Source organism: Entelurus aequoreus, linkage group LG03 (assembly GCF_033978785.1).
Source record: "Entelurus aequoreus isolate RoL-2023_Sb linkage group LG03, RoL_Eaeq_v1.1, whole genome shotgun sequence".
NCBI lineage: Eukaryota > Metazoa > Chordata > Actinopteri > Syngnathiformes > Syngnathidae > Entelurus > Entelurus aequoreus.
Window position 1 is genome coordinate 41,850,667 of NC_084733.1, and position 14,915 is coordinate 41,865,581.

At 41.3% G+C, this 14,915-nt stretch overlaps 1 protein-coding gene across 12 annotated transcripts in view; it reads right to left on the reverse strand.

Annotated features, from left to right (window-relative positions):
* The window catches only part of ralgapa2 (Ral GTPase activating protein catalytic subunit alpha 2), a 310,363-nt gene that overhangs the window by 74,115 nt on the left and 221,333 nt on the right, over positions 1–14,915 (reverse strand). For all 12 annotated transcript variants that reach the window (XR_009825291.1, XR_009825292.1, XR_009825295.1 and 9 more), the window contains one exon: positions 13,078–13,236. Coding sequence is in view for 7 of the 12 variants with exons in the window: in XM_062041843.1 (XP_061897827.1) it covers positions 13,078–13,236 (159 nt within the window). In the remaining 5 variants the exon portion in view is untranslated. The remainder of the gene's footprint in view (positions 1–13,077; positions 13,237–14,915) is intronic.

The window sequence follows — 14,915 nt, forward strand, 5'->3', positions numbered from 1 at the left end:
GGCCCTGAAGCATACTGCGAAAGCAACCTAAGAGTTTTTTTAAGGCAAATAAGTGGAATGTTCTGCAATGGCCAAGTCAATCACCTGACCTGAATCTGATTGAGCATGCATTTCACTTGCTGAAGACAAAACTGAAGGGAAAATGCCCAAAGAACAAGCAGGAAGTGAAGACAGCTGCAGCAGAGGCCTGCCAGAGCATCACCAGGGACAAAACCCAGCGTCTGGTGATGTCTATGGGTTCCACACTTCAGGCTGTCATTGACTGCAAAGGATTTGCAACAAAGTATTAAAATGTGACAATTTCATTTATGATTATGTTAGTTTGTCCAATTACTTTTGGTCCCTTAAAAGGTGGAAGGCACATATAAAATGTGTTGTAATTCCTCCTGGTATGGTATTTTTTTAATTTATTTTTGGTCATAAAGAAATACAATCATGTGTGCTTACGGAGTGTATCCCTGCAGACTGTATTGATCTATATTGATATATAATGTATATATTGTGTTTTGTATGTTGATTTAATTAAAAAAAAAATAATAAAAATAAATATATGTATATATTTTTTTATTTTTTATTTCTTGTGCGGCCCGGTACCAATCAGTCCACGGACCGGTACCGGGCCGCGGCCCGGTGGTTGGGGACCACTGATTTTAAGCATATGAGGCGCATTAATTTCAAAACTGCATCATGACGTTTGCATTTTTAGTTTTCTTCATCACTGATTTCTGCTCACTGCAGGCTTTATGAGAGCCAACAAACATAAAACATCACTTAATGTGCAAGGTCTACTGTCATTAGGATGCCGACTGCTGGGATGTTCATATATTCCCATTTAGGTGAAGAATGTCTCATAATCCTCGTGAAGAAACGGGATGGGGGACGGGTGGACAAGCGCTTTTTGTGGCGTTCTCGCCAGTTCCAGGTTTTAAATTGGTTGTCAAAGTGTCCCAACTTGTCGGATTACCCACTCCGACGTCTCATGTCCAGGTGAGATGCATGATTTATGATCTAGAATGAACTTACAAGGAGCAAGGAGGCGAGGAAACAGCAGACCACTCCATGATGTATATATAGGGAGACACAGAGGTGATTACGTTGCCGCTATGAATAGTTTGTCTGTGTTTGTGCTTATGATAACAATATCACTAAAACTTGGTTAATATTCAAGTCATAAAATGTAAATTGAGTATTGTTGGCACTTTTTGAATAACCATTCAAAAAGCGCCAACAATAAGCGCCATTTATCAGATTTTTATGGGCGGAATAGTGGAGCTTCCATTGGCTCTGCTGTAAGCAGACTTTTATTTATGTTTATTTGATATTTTGAATGCATTAAAAAAAAATCCATCTGTTGTCATGTCTTTCATAATGATTGTAAACGATAGGCAAAATTCCAAAAGAAGTGCAGTTCCCCTAATTTTGCCTATCATTCACAATGAGATCATTGTAAATAGTATCCATTATTTAATTTAAATAATAGCTTATATTGCAGCAAAACAAGCCAAAAGCCAAGCTTACATTAAATACAGTTTAAGTGTTTTTCACCCAGCGTCCATTTTTTGATTTTTTGCTTTTCTGCAAAGTTACCTTCTGTTTATTTAAAGAGGAACTGCACTTTTTTGGAATTTTGCCTATCGTTCACAATCATTACGAAAGACATGATGACGGCTGTATTTCAAAAAATGCATTTTAATTTGTAAATAAACGTAAATAGATGTCTGCTTGCAGTGGAGCTAATGGGAGGTGCTCTATTCCACACATAAAACCAAATAAAAAAAACATTCAAAAAGCGCCAACATTACTCCATTTACATTTTGTGACTTGAATATTACCAAGTATTAGTAATATTGTTATTATAAGCGCTAACGCCAACAAACTATTTATAGCGGCGCCGTGATCAGAAGCGTGTGTGCCTATGTTTACATCTTCGTGTGGCAAGCTGCTTCCTCGCTTCCTTTGCTTGTGAAAGTTTATTCTAAATCATAAATCATGCCTCTCACCTGGATAGTAGGACGAGAATATAATCCAACATTTTGGTACACTTTGACAGCCAGACCCGTTATTATACCGTTTTAGATGAAAAATACTCATTATCCTCTCATAAAACTCTTCTTAGTGACTTTCTTTCTGTCTTCAAAATGTATATAGATACTTTTCAAAATAAAGAGAACTAAAAAAAATTTCAATATTGGCCTAATTTTAACAGAAAATCTTACAATACGAAACATATGTTTCCTATTTCACTCAAAGAACTATTTTAGAAGGTTAAAATATAAAGTAAACGGCATTAAACACATTGGGCTTTTCTTGTTGTACTCGAAGAACAAATACACATTTTCTATATTACATATAGTCTGCCATAATCAAGGATTAGGTTAGAATATAATAAAAAGCTTTAATGACTTTATAATAAATGCTTCATGATTTATGGTTGCCAGTCCCGGTCTGTGCTTTAAGAAAAATACAATTATTAGTAAATACTAAAAAAAAAACTATGGATAAATGTACACAGAAAAGCCATGTAGCAGGTAAAACACACATTTGTTAAAAATAAAACACAAATTGTAGCAATTTGTTACAAAATATAGTAATTTCACTAGCATTAGTTTCTGCTAATTGGACAGTTTTAACTCTGCTAATATTTGGCATCAATCCAAGCAGCTGTGTACGCGTCTACGTATCTACATGTGCACAGCAGGGGAGCTGGTGAACTCATGAGAGTAGCGTGCGTGTGTGTTTAAGAGAATGGCAATGTGTTGTCTGATTGACGTCAGTGAGTGAGTGGGTGAGTTAACGGAGAGAGAGGTAGCACATGCACTGCGCAGTAGAGTGATGAGAGTGTCTGGTCGTGTCCTGCAAAACTAACAATTAAGCAAACAGATTGTCACAAATCGGCAGCCTCGTCATTCTGACCTGAAAGTGGAGCTTAGCAGACCCATTGATGGGTAAAGTAACTAATGTTACCCCAGACGAAAACATCGACCCAGAAGGGAACGTCTCCCGTGTGCTCCTCGACTACAGTCTTCACCGGAGCAGAACAGCAGGACAGGTGGAACAACTACATTATTACTTGTCACTCTTTAAACTCTTTGTGCAGATCTGAATGCTTATTAATTAAATGTTTACCTAAGTTTGAAGCAACGGTGGTAATACTAATTGCCACATTTGGCGAGGTGTGTTTTAAAGCAACACTTGAAGCGCGTTGCTTTCTTTTTTAAAGCGTCACCTTTATTGTTGGTTTTTAAGCCCAAATACCTCCGTATTGCGCTTCACGGTGGCACCCTCTTTATTAACCAGTAGAATTGTTGTTTTTTGCCAATCCTCCTCTACGAGATGTTATTGCTTGTATGCACTTTGTGTGTGCGTTTTGACACACTCAACATCATGCGCCTCGGCTCTGTAGTCACCGACACAGCAGCATTTAGATGAAAGAATGGTACCGGTACTTTTCAAAGACAGTATAGTACGAATTGCAATCAATTATTATCGCGGTATACCGAACAACCCTAATTATATATATATATATATATATATATATATATATATATATATATATATATATATATATATATATATATATATATATATATATATATATTGGTCACAAAAAACATTCATGAAGTTTGGTTCTTTTATGAATTTATTATGTGTCTACTGAAAATGTGACCAAATCTGCTGGGTCAAAAGTATACATACAGCAATGTTAATATTTGGTTACATGTCCCTTGGCAAGTTTCACTGCAATACGGCACTTTTGGTAGCCATCCACAAGCTTCTGGCAAGCTTCTGGTTGAATTTTTGACCATTCCTCTTGACAAAATCGTTGCAGTTCAGCTTAATTTGTTGGTTTTCTGACATGAACTTGTTTCTTCAGCATTGTCCACAAGTTTAAGTCAGGACTTTAGGAAGGCCATTCTAAAACATTAATTCTAGCCTGATTTAGCCATTCTTTGACCACTTTTGACGTGTGTTTGGGGTCATTGTCCTATTGGAACACCCAACTGCGCCCAATACCCAACAAAACAATTTGGGGGCTTCGTCCGAGATGGCACGCTGTTGATTGATGACTTCTTAGGCTGATGATTTTAGGTTGTCCTGAAGAATTTGGAGGTAATCCTCCTTTTTCATTGTCCCATTTACTCTCTGTAAAGCACCAGTTCCATTGGCAGCAAAACAGGCCCAGAACATAATACTACCACCACCATGATTGACGGTAGGATGGTGCTCCTGGGATTAAAGGCCTCACCTTTTCTCCTCCAAACATATTACTGGGTATTGTGGCCAAACAGCTCAATTTTTGTTTCATCTGACCACAGAACGTTCCTCCAGAAGGTCTTATCTTTGTCAATGTGTGGATTATGATTGTCTTCTATCAAAACGGGAACATGTGGACATCCTATCCGTCGTCATCACCACAGTGAGAGCAGACATTGTACCGTAAGCGATCGTTTTATTATGTTTGTAGTTTGTATTCATTGTTTAGCACTTAGCAATACTGCTACATTATGCTTAATGTTTCACTAAAGCTGGATCTGTTTAGCAAACAGCTTCTAAAACTTGTATGTTACCCTCCTTATATTCAAGGTAAAAAAAATACAAGGTTCTGGATCCTCATTTGTCTTAGGCCCCTTCTACACCGGCTAAGGTTATCCAGGGTAAATCCCACTCAACCTTAACCTTGTCCACACACACACAATGGACGTTTAAGGCCCTCTCCCCCTTCCGTCAGCTGGCGCAGCGTGAGCTAATACGCATGTGCGGAAAATGCGCACTTTGTGTGCTAATTCTTTAATGTAACTTATCTGAACAATATCCAGTGTTGTGGTATTTCAATTAACTGGAATACAACGTGCTGTGGGGCCCTATTGTAGTGAATCACACCTGAGCCATCATAAATTAATCAAATCTTTAACAAACACGCGAAAGTACACAATGTGATAAAGAACGTTTTACAACAATCAATCGAGGGATCTAGATATCTGGTCAGGACACTCCTCACTCTTTTGCCTTCACCTTCATTGTCCATTTGTTTTTGGTGACTTTATATACTCTGGACCTAGACGTTGAGTCCGCGACATGTATATTGCAGCCTGGAAGAGTTAGGGCTGCATGGGATTCTGGGTATTTGTTGTGTTGTGTTTATGTTGTGTTACTGTGCGGATGTTCTCCCAAAATGTGTTTGTCATTCTTGTTTGCGGTGGATTCACAGTGTGGCGTATATTTCTAACAGTGTTAAAGTTTTTTTTATACTGGCACCCTGAGTGTAACCTGCATCGCTGAAGATCAAGTATGCTTTGCATTCACTTCGGTGTGCGTGCCAGAGCCACACATATTATGTAAATGGGCCAACACTCGTTGGACCGGATGCGAAAAGGAGAATTTAGAAATTCTCGAGAGGGGCACTGAAATTTGGGAGTCTCCCTGGAGGTTTGGCAAGTATGAGAATAAGCGGTGTACCGCGGCACCGCTGCTGTATATAATCGGCGGGCCAGCTCTAGTGTTAATTTGATATCACCTCACGGGCCAAGTGAAATTACACGGCGGGCCAAATTTGGCCCGCGGGCCAGAGTTTGACACCCATGCCTTAAACTAATCGTTGTTGGCTCTCTCAAAATCTGCATAATTTGCATTGTTGTTGATGGGGAAGGGATCTGTAGTTTCAACCTCTACGTCACAGATCTTGTGACTGGCTTGCTCATTAGCTCTCAAAAAGGCTCGGGAATCTTTGTGAGATTGACATCATTTTAATCATATCTGTTTACTCACAAACTTAGTAAGTCTTTCAGTGTTATAAATCATATATATATATATATTGTTGGAAGCATATCCATATTTAAGTGTTACTTATTTCTAAACTCCTATAGTCATATAAAGAATAGCTAGTATTCTTCCTTCTTTTGAGTCTCATAGTAAGGTGTTGGCCTTCTAGATTGGAATGTGTCAGAGTAGAGATAACTCGGAGTAGTCTAAACAAAGCGAGTGGGGGCGAGGGACAGACGGAAGATCACGGGACCTCCGGGAGACCGAGCTAGACCGATCTGGACCGGGCTAGGGAACGCTTGGGTGCTGGGTTGGTCTCAGGTTTGTCCTCTAAGCTTTGAGAATAAACTACAAAATACCAACTATTGCCTGGAGATTGAATATAAATATCAGCGTATTGCCATAAAAAGAATCTGGGAGAGACTAGCAATTTGAATTCCCCATTGGAGGAATGCTGGTCGACGCAACAATTTGGGGGCTTCGTCCGAGATGGCACGCTGTTGATTGATGACTTCTTGCCCTCTTCTGGACAGACTCAATTGGCCAATTCAAGGTAAGCAGAACCTTTCTTTTTAGATAAAATCTGCGTTAGGAGTCTGTCCTGAAGTCTGTAAGTCAAACACTGTTTTGTAATCCCAGGCACAGAGTGGTGATTTTGATAGATTGATTGCATTTTTGCCGAGCCTGCCATTGCATTAAAATTATAAATAAGTGGTCAACTTACGCCATTGTGTCTCGATTACCGTGACGGGCAGTTTCATTGACGAGTGAACTAATAGTTGGGTGTGGCTCACCCTGGGTAGTTGGTCGCCGCCTAAAAGAGCAACGGGTTAAAGGCCCTCGTATGATATGGAGGTTATAGAGGCCTGCATATTGTACAATAAATTTAACGGGGTTAAAGGCCGCCGTATGGTTTGGGGTTTAAAGGCCTTCAGGGGTTCGAGGCCCCTGAAAAAAAAAAAAAAAAATAGACACAATGGCCAAGGAGTGTGACAGACAAGAATGTGATGGCGGCTGGGGAAAATGTGATGAATCATTACTGTTTGATGATCAATTGAATGTACGGTTGTCGACAATGGAATTAGCAGGTACAGTTTAAAAAGAAAAAAAAGACAACGTTCCTTGAAAGGGTTAAGAGGGAGTTTACTATACTCGAAAAGTCGTGAACTCAAACGTCTGGTAAAATAAAATTAAAAAATTAAAAAAAAAAAGTAACTGGAAGTTTTATGGTAAAGTGATACGCAGAGAGTGTGCTGCTGAGTGTGAGTGTGTGTGAGCGGGAGTGCTTACGCGTGCTCGTGTGTGTGTGTGCTGCTGAGTGTGAGTGTGTGTGTGCGGGAGTGCTTACGCGTGCTCGTGTGTGTGCGTGCTGCTGAGTGTGTGTGTGTGTGTGTGTGTGTGTGTGTGTGTGTGTGTGTGCGCTGGTGAAAATGGAACACTCAGGGAGAGAATTTAAGAGTTTGGCGTATGATAAAAGTAAACGGGGATTACGTGGAAAAACGAAATGCAGCAAAAGAAACAATGATTAATGACAGAATGAACTGATTGGTTTTTTGTCTGCCGCGCATGCGCAAGACAATTCAAACGACCCGCCCAGACTTTGACTAGGCCACCGCCCCCTACTCCAGTGACAAGAGAAGGAGGTATTAACACGCCCCCTCTAAGATTAATCCTGCCTCCGAAAATTAACCCCTTGTACACGTCTGACCATTTTCTCCGGCAGACATTTTTGACACATGACATTAACACTTTGGACATACTACAATATAAGTCTCTTGCCGATGCATACATGCAAGCCATTGTTGACCTTGCTTTCCCACCTGTACCTCCGGGAGGGAACCTTTGGCCAAACACTTTGGACAAAGTTAACCCTGATATACAAGGTGCCAAAAACAATATATGGCAGGACATTTTATTCATCCCATGCAAAATAGGGCTAATGACAGAGCAACAAGGAAACGACTACTTAAATTACAGATCGCTGAAGATAAAAGGTTAAAAGAACCAAAAGGTCAAAGTTCAGCTAGGGTATATTCAGCAGTGGGTGACCTTGCTTTTGAGTTCCAACAGGTGGAGGAAAGAATCCTCAACAGACGTGCGGTTGTACTCGGGTGGTGGACAACACGATGCTTCAAAGCCGGTCTGGGGTAGACACTGTTTCGGCTGTGACCAGCCTGGTCACTGGAGTCGTGACTGTCCGAACATTTCCTAACAGGAAAGGTTCCGTCGTGCCAACAAACGAACACGAAGGCGTGTAAGAGGACGCCCACATCAGGAGCCGCAGCAGGAAGTACCGACAGGACCCCTGCTGGACATGAGTGTCAACGGACAATTTTATCAGCCACCTATTCGATTCTGAATGCAGAGGTAAAAAAAAACAAAACTGTGTGCTTCCTCTTTAAAGGTCGAAGGCTTCGCTGGGGTCACAAGAAGGTTACCTGTCACCAAACCACTTCCGGTTCAGATTGCTGGACCTCCTTTACAGACTGTACCCTGACATTCAAATCGCAAAGAAGGAACATTCCTGGTGTTACCTGATGGCTGAACCACCCAGCTGCGACACCACTACCAAGACTACTCCATGAGCTCATACCACAGCCTGAAACAACAGGAATGGCTGACATCCAACTGCTCTAGCAGTGAAAACCCTGACTGGCTGAGATGCTTCCGTGTGTTCTGCCACCCGAGTCGCCATATGTTATGATTATTTATATATGTTGGAACTCAAGGTGTGGCTGCTCATGTTGACCTATCTTTGCAACAGCTAGCATGGTATAAGATGGACACAATAGTGTCCCACATTGTTCCCTTGCTCTCTGTCTCGCCTACAAAACCAAAGAACTTAGGTCCAATGATAAGACACGGCGTAGCTGCCAAACATTACACCGACACCCAAATACCACATTTTCAAAAGATTAGGTTTAGCCCATAGTGATGTTAAACACATTACTATGGGCTGCACTTTAGACACCTGTAGGCTACGAGGAGCTAGCAGCTACACAACAGCTGAGCTAAAACGACACATTACACATTTAAGCATATCAAATAATTATAGTTGCTCATTACATACACATAGTCGTCAAGACAGAAGTCTGATAGAAAGTATTCAGTAACAAACGTGTCTGCATCATTCAACTTTCTACAACATGAGCTTGACTTAATGAATTATTGGGGCCACCAGGTGTGGTAAAAATGCAAAATACTATTGCTAAAGCATCCGCCATAAGGGTAGTATTTTTCTAGTATTGGTGACAATATAAATATAAGCATATTTTGTTACTTTCACCATATTGAATAAATTACATAAAAGATAGGGTTTAGTTGAGTTTGAGTTATTTGTGATATCGCTAAGGGGTCCCCTACCCTAACACCACCCCCCAGTGGACCATAGAGGCTAAAGAGACTTTCATTGACCTCAAACATGACCTGTCCTCCGCTACTTGACTATTAGCTGACCTTTTTCTTGGATGTTTCTGAAAGTGATAGTATGACTAACACAGTCCTTTTTTTCAGAAACAGAAGGGGGTGAGTGAGGGTGGATACAGACTCCTTGGAACAAAATCGACAATCATCCGACTCTGACACATTCCATAGTTTTAACATTTTTCCCGTGGGTAAGAAGTTATAACTAATTTTAATTTGAAAATAATGATTTTACACATCGATAGTACCTTTAGTATATCAAATTTAGAATATGGAGGAGGTGAGAGTGAACCATGTATAGTCTTTGATTTCACTGATATGATCAATACGGTACAAGGGAAAAGGTACGTACTGACTTGTGTTGACAATCACAGTGGTTGGCCGGAAGCAACAACAACCTCAAAAGAAGATGCAATATCAGTAATTAAATGACTTGTGAATGACCTAGTATGGTTTCCCCAAAAAGATTAGGTCAGACAACGGCAGCCATTTAAAAAAAATACTCACTTAGCCTTGGTCGAAAAGGCTTTCGGACTAGAACACAGGTTTGGGGTACCATCCTGAGTCCCAAGGCAAGGTTGAAAGGATGGACCAGAACATAAAAAACTAATTGGCTAAAATCTGTGCACAGACCAAATTTAATTGGATTGACATGTTGCAATTAGCGTTAATGATCATTCGAAGGTCTGTGAATAAAACTGTTTTACCGCCCTTTGAGTTTTTCACCCTATGAGCTGCATACAGGTCAGCCATTCACAGGAGAACCCCCCCCATGGAAGGAGGACTCAGCGTAAAACCAAAATGGTATTTTACACAAAAAATTGCAGAATTTGTGTGCCAGTTCTTCTGTACAGATTCCCTTCGCCCGCTGAGAGGGTCAAGATCAAGGTCATCAAACGCAAGTGGACGGAGCCCAGGTGGACTGGTCCCTTCTAGGTCGTAGAACGGACGTCCCACGCCCTTCGACTGGCTGGTGGAGGGGACACCTGGTACCACCTCTCCCTCTGCACTATAGCTGAAGAACCTGACAGATCACCAGGGGATGTCATTGCTGACATCGCCACAACATCTGCCCCTCAGCCCAGGAGACGAGAGAGATTTTCTACCTACATTACTCTTTTCAACTTCTATATTGTATATCCTTGTGTGAGACCAATCCAGTATGCTAAATGTTTCTTAGTTTTTCTTGCTTGTTTGCAGCATAACTATCTGTGTCGTTACATTAAGTGAAAAGTTTGATGTTTATCCCCGTTTTGTTACCTAAATTACTCTGATATTGATAGACGAAAGGCAGGATGTTACACCCGGTAGTGTTCCCTGACGGACTGGTGCTTGGGCGTGTTCTACTGTCTTTGTGTCTCAGTTCATCCTTCCTGACGACAGTGACTGACAAGTGTCTAAGAACATACAGCGGACTTTAAATAGACTGGGTCAAAGGGGATAGCAAGACTTATTTTTTGACCTGTGCAGTGTGATTAATTACGGGGGACACAATAGCTATTACCGTGGTAATAACCTCTATATTTGTTACGACTCAACCCTGAACCATTGGTGTCGGATGCAGACAACATACTCTGGTAAGTTGTGCCCATCGTCCCTTTTATGTTGTTTTGGGGCTTGACCTGACTGATACAGACGCTAAAGGAATTATTAAAATTAATGTCCTTGAGAGGGCGTTACCTCTACACCCTCTGTAGCACCTAAAGTACCACCCCACCTTGGTGGTGTTTCAAAGGCTCACATCCGTGCGTTCTAATGACATCACCACCGAAGGCCTGGTAACTTTGACCTTTGACCTTAGGAGTGGGTGCAGACAACCTGTGGCTCAGGTGGATGCCAAAACCTGGGTGACTGTGTTGCTTCTTCCGCTGGACGTCCCTTTTCCCACACTTACCCCGCCCCTTTTAAGTTGACTGACATGTGTACCCTTCTGTTGACAATGCCACCCGACTTCTTCCCTTTGTGGCCCAAAAGCTGAATTACACGCGTTTTCAAATTACAGGACCCTCTCCGTACCCCAACAAATTGGGTGACATCAACCGTTACTGGTGCACCACACTGATAGATGGCTCTAGGATAGGCCCTTAGGCACGAGCTGACTTATTCTGGTGTTGTGGGAAGCACAGATTGTACATTAGAATCCCGACGACAGCCGTTGGGCTTTGTGCTATGGTTAGACTGGTGACCCCACTCACCAAATTAACACCCTTTGGAACTCCTGTTTCAGCGGCCTCTCTAACTCCCCGCCGCCGTTGAGAAGAACCAACCTGACTCGTGACGCTGTTGAGGGACTTGCTGAACAACTTGCCCCGACCTCCCTCAGGGCCGTTCAGATCCGCATAGCCCTTGACCGCATCCTAGCCAAGGAAGAAGGAGTGTGTGCAATGTTTGGTGACCAATGCTGTACCTTCATTCCTAACAACACTGCCCCCGATGGCTCAGTTCAGAGGGCCTTAAAGGGCCTCCAGGCCCTGTCTAGGGAACTCTCTCTCTGACCCCTTCAAAGATTGGCTTCTAAGCACATTAGGCAGGTGTACTGACCTAATTAAGTCTGTCTTGGTCTCCATTCGGAGCTTTTTTGGCCATCATAGCCTCATGCGGTTGCTTTATCGCCCCTTGGGCTAAGTGTCACTAAAGGGGGTCTAGCAAAGTGGTAACTTTAAGACTTTCGAGAATTGTTGGTTTACTTCCCTGACCATGACGACATTGACGTGGACTCCCTCCATCTATCTCCCATGTAAATAAGCTGTTGTTTTATCGCTAGCTTGCTTAAATAAAAAAACAGCACCTACTTTAATGTGGGGCGTGCTTTATAAGTTTTGTACAAGTAATAAAGATCTTATTAGAAGATCTTAAAGGGGGACTTGTTGGAAGCATATCCATATTTAAGTGTTACTTATTTCTAAACTCCTATAGTCATATAAAGAATAGCTAGTATTCTTCCTTCTTTTGAGTCTCATAGTAAGGTGTTGGCCTTCTAGATTGGAATGTGTCAGAGTAGAGATAACTCGGAGTAGTCTAAACAAAGCGAGTGGGGGCGAGGGACAGACGGAAGATCACGGGACCTCCGGGAGACCGAGCTAGACCGATCTGGACCGGGCTAGGGAACGCTTGGGTGCTGGGTTGGTCTCAGGTTTGTCCTCTAAGCTTTGAGAATAAACTACAAAATACCAACTATTGCCTGGAGATTGAATATAAATATCAGCGTATTGCCATAAAAAGAATCTGGGAGAGACTAGCAATTTGAATTCCCCATTGGCGGAATGTTGGTCGACGCAACAATATATATATATATATATATATATATATATATATATATATATATATATATATATATATATATATATATATATATATATATATGTATATATATATATATAAAAAATATTTTTTTTGTTTATTGTGCCTCAGAAATAACATTATTTTGCGGTCAAACTGTATATGTGCTCAATGTACAGTGTAAGTGAGTTGGGTGTTAAGGTAAAATTTCGGTACACCTTCCGACTTACATCTTGCATCTTTTGCCGCAAATTTCTGAAAAAGCTGATGCAGATTCAGATATTTTAGGACGCAACAATAATAAAAAAAAGGATGCGAATTACAGGAGTGATTGTACTACATCGCAGTCATAGGGACAGAAATTGTTGCATTTTTTCAATACCAATTTAATTTATTTTATATGAATCTTTGTTATAAAACCTGGGCAAATGATAAATATGTACAGTATAACTGATGCTGATGCAAATTTGTTTAGTTCAGAATTGGATGCTCATGCTTTACTGAGTGCTATTTTGTTTTATCATGTACTGTATCTGGTGCTTGTCTGGTGTTGTTTCAATGTGACCTTTGTGTGGATTGTTTGCAAAACAGGCGACAAATTGAACGGTCTCTCACCTGTGGTTTCTTCATGATCTGGATAAAAAACATGTGGTTCTTCATTGGGTAGATGACAATCAGCACGTCTCCAAAGTCAGTTGGAATGATGCCACGGCGGTAGTCTCTGGTGTGCTCTGACCACACGATGTGCACCTCGTCATTTCCAAGGTGACGCAGCTGCCAAACACACAAAATTAGACTAAGTCAGAGACTGGCTAGTGCATGCAATTTTCCTCAGATAGTGGTGATGACAGGAATACAATTTCTAGAGGATTAGCGCAAGCAACGTTGGTGGTTAGCATCAATGTTCCCTCTAATTGTTCATGTGTGTGAGCAAATGCAAAAACTCCCTGAGCATTCAGTGGGGCCCATGTGAGCAACATCAGACGTGCACACTGTGGCTACACCAGCAGCACACCTGTCCCAAACCTGACTAAATAACAAGTTCAATATCCATCCATCCATCCATTTTCTACCGCTTGTCCCTTTCAGGGTCGCGGGGGGTGCTGGAGCCTATCTCAGCTGCATTCGGGCGGAAGGCGGGGTACACCCTGGACAAGTCCCCACCTCATCGCAGGGCTAACACAGATAGACAGACAACATTCTCTTATTATTATAATCAAATGACAGCAGTCATTTCCATTTCTGATATAAGTGTTTAGGCCCACTTACAATGACAATAACAAAAAATATTGTTTTTCCTGAACTGTGTACTTGTATTGTTTGTCTGGGTGGAGGTCCTGCATTGGAAATAATTTGTACCCCTTTCAGACATTGCATTTAGTTCCCATTAAAACATTCACATGTTGCACAATGAGATGTAAGCAGGGGATCATGTGTACATTCCTGCAACTTCCTGTTTGTAAAAAATATATTTTTATTAATATTTATTTAATATACTAACAGCATTTCATGATTAATATTTATAAATTAAAGGCCTACTGAAACCCACTACTACCGACCACACAGTCTGATAGTTTATATATGAATGATGAAATCTTAACATTGCAACACATGCCAATACGGCCGGGTTAACTTATAAAGTGCAATTTTAAATTTCCCGCTAAACTTCCGGTTGAAAACGTCTTTGGATGATGACGTATGCGCGTGACGTAACCAGTGAAACAGAAGTATCGGTACCCCATTGAATACAGTACAAAATAGCTGTTTTCATCTCATAATTCCACAGTATTCTGGACATCTGTGTTGGTGAATCTTTTGCAATTTGTTTAATGAACAATGAAGACTGCAAAGAAGAAAGTTGTAGGTGGGATTGATGTATTAGCGACGGACTACAGCAACGCAACCAGGAAGACTTTGACTCGGATAGCAAACGCGCTAGTCGACGCTAGCCACGGACCGCACGGATGATCGTGGTGAAGTCCTTCGTCCTTCCGTCGATCGCTGGAACGCAGGTGAGCACGGGTGTTGATGAGCAGATGAGGGCTGGCTGGCGTAGGTGGAGCGCTAATGTTTTTATCATAGCTCTGTGGGGTCCCGTTACTAAGTTAGCTTCAATGGCGTCGTTAGCAACAGCATTTTTAAGCTTTGCCAAGCTGGAAAGCATTAACCGTGTATTTACATGTCCCTGGTTTAATAGTATTGTTGATCTTCTGTCTATCCTTCCAGTCAGGGATTTATTTATTTTGTTTCTTTATGCAGTTAAGCACGATGCTATCACGTTAGCTCCGTAGCTAAAGTGTTTCGTCGATGTATTGTCGTGGAGATAAAAGTCACTGTGAATGTCCATTTCGCGTTCTCGACTCTCATTTTCAAGAGGATATAGTATCAGAGGTGGTTTAAAATACAAATCCGTGATCCACAATAGAAAAAGGAGAGTGTGGAATCCAATGAGC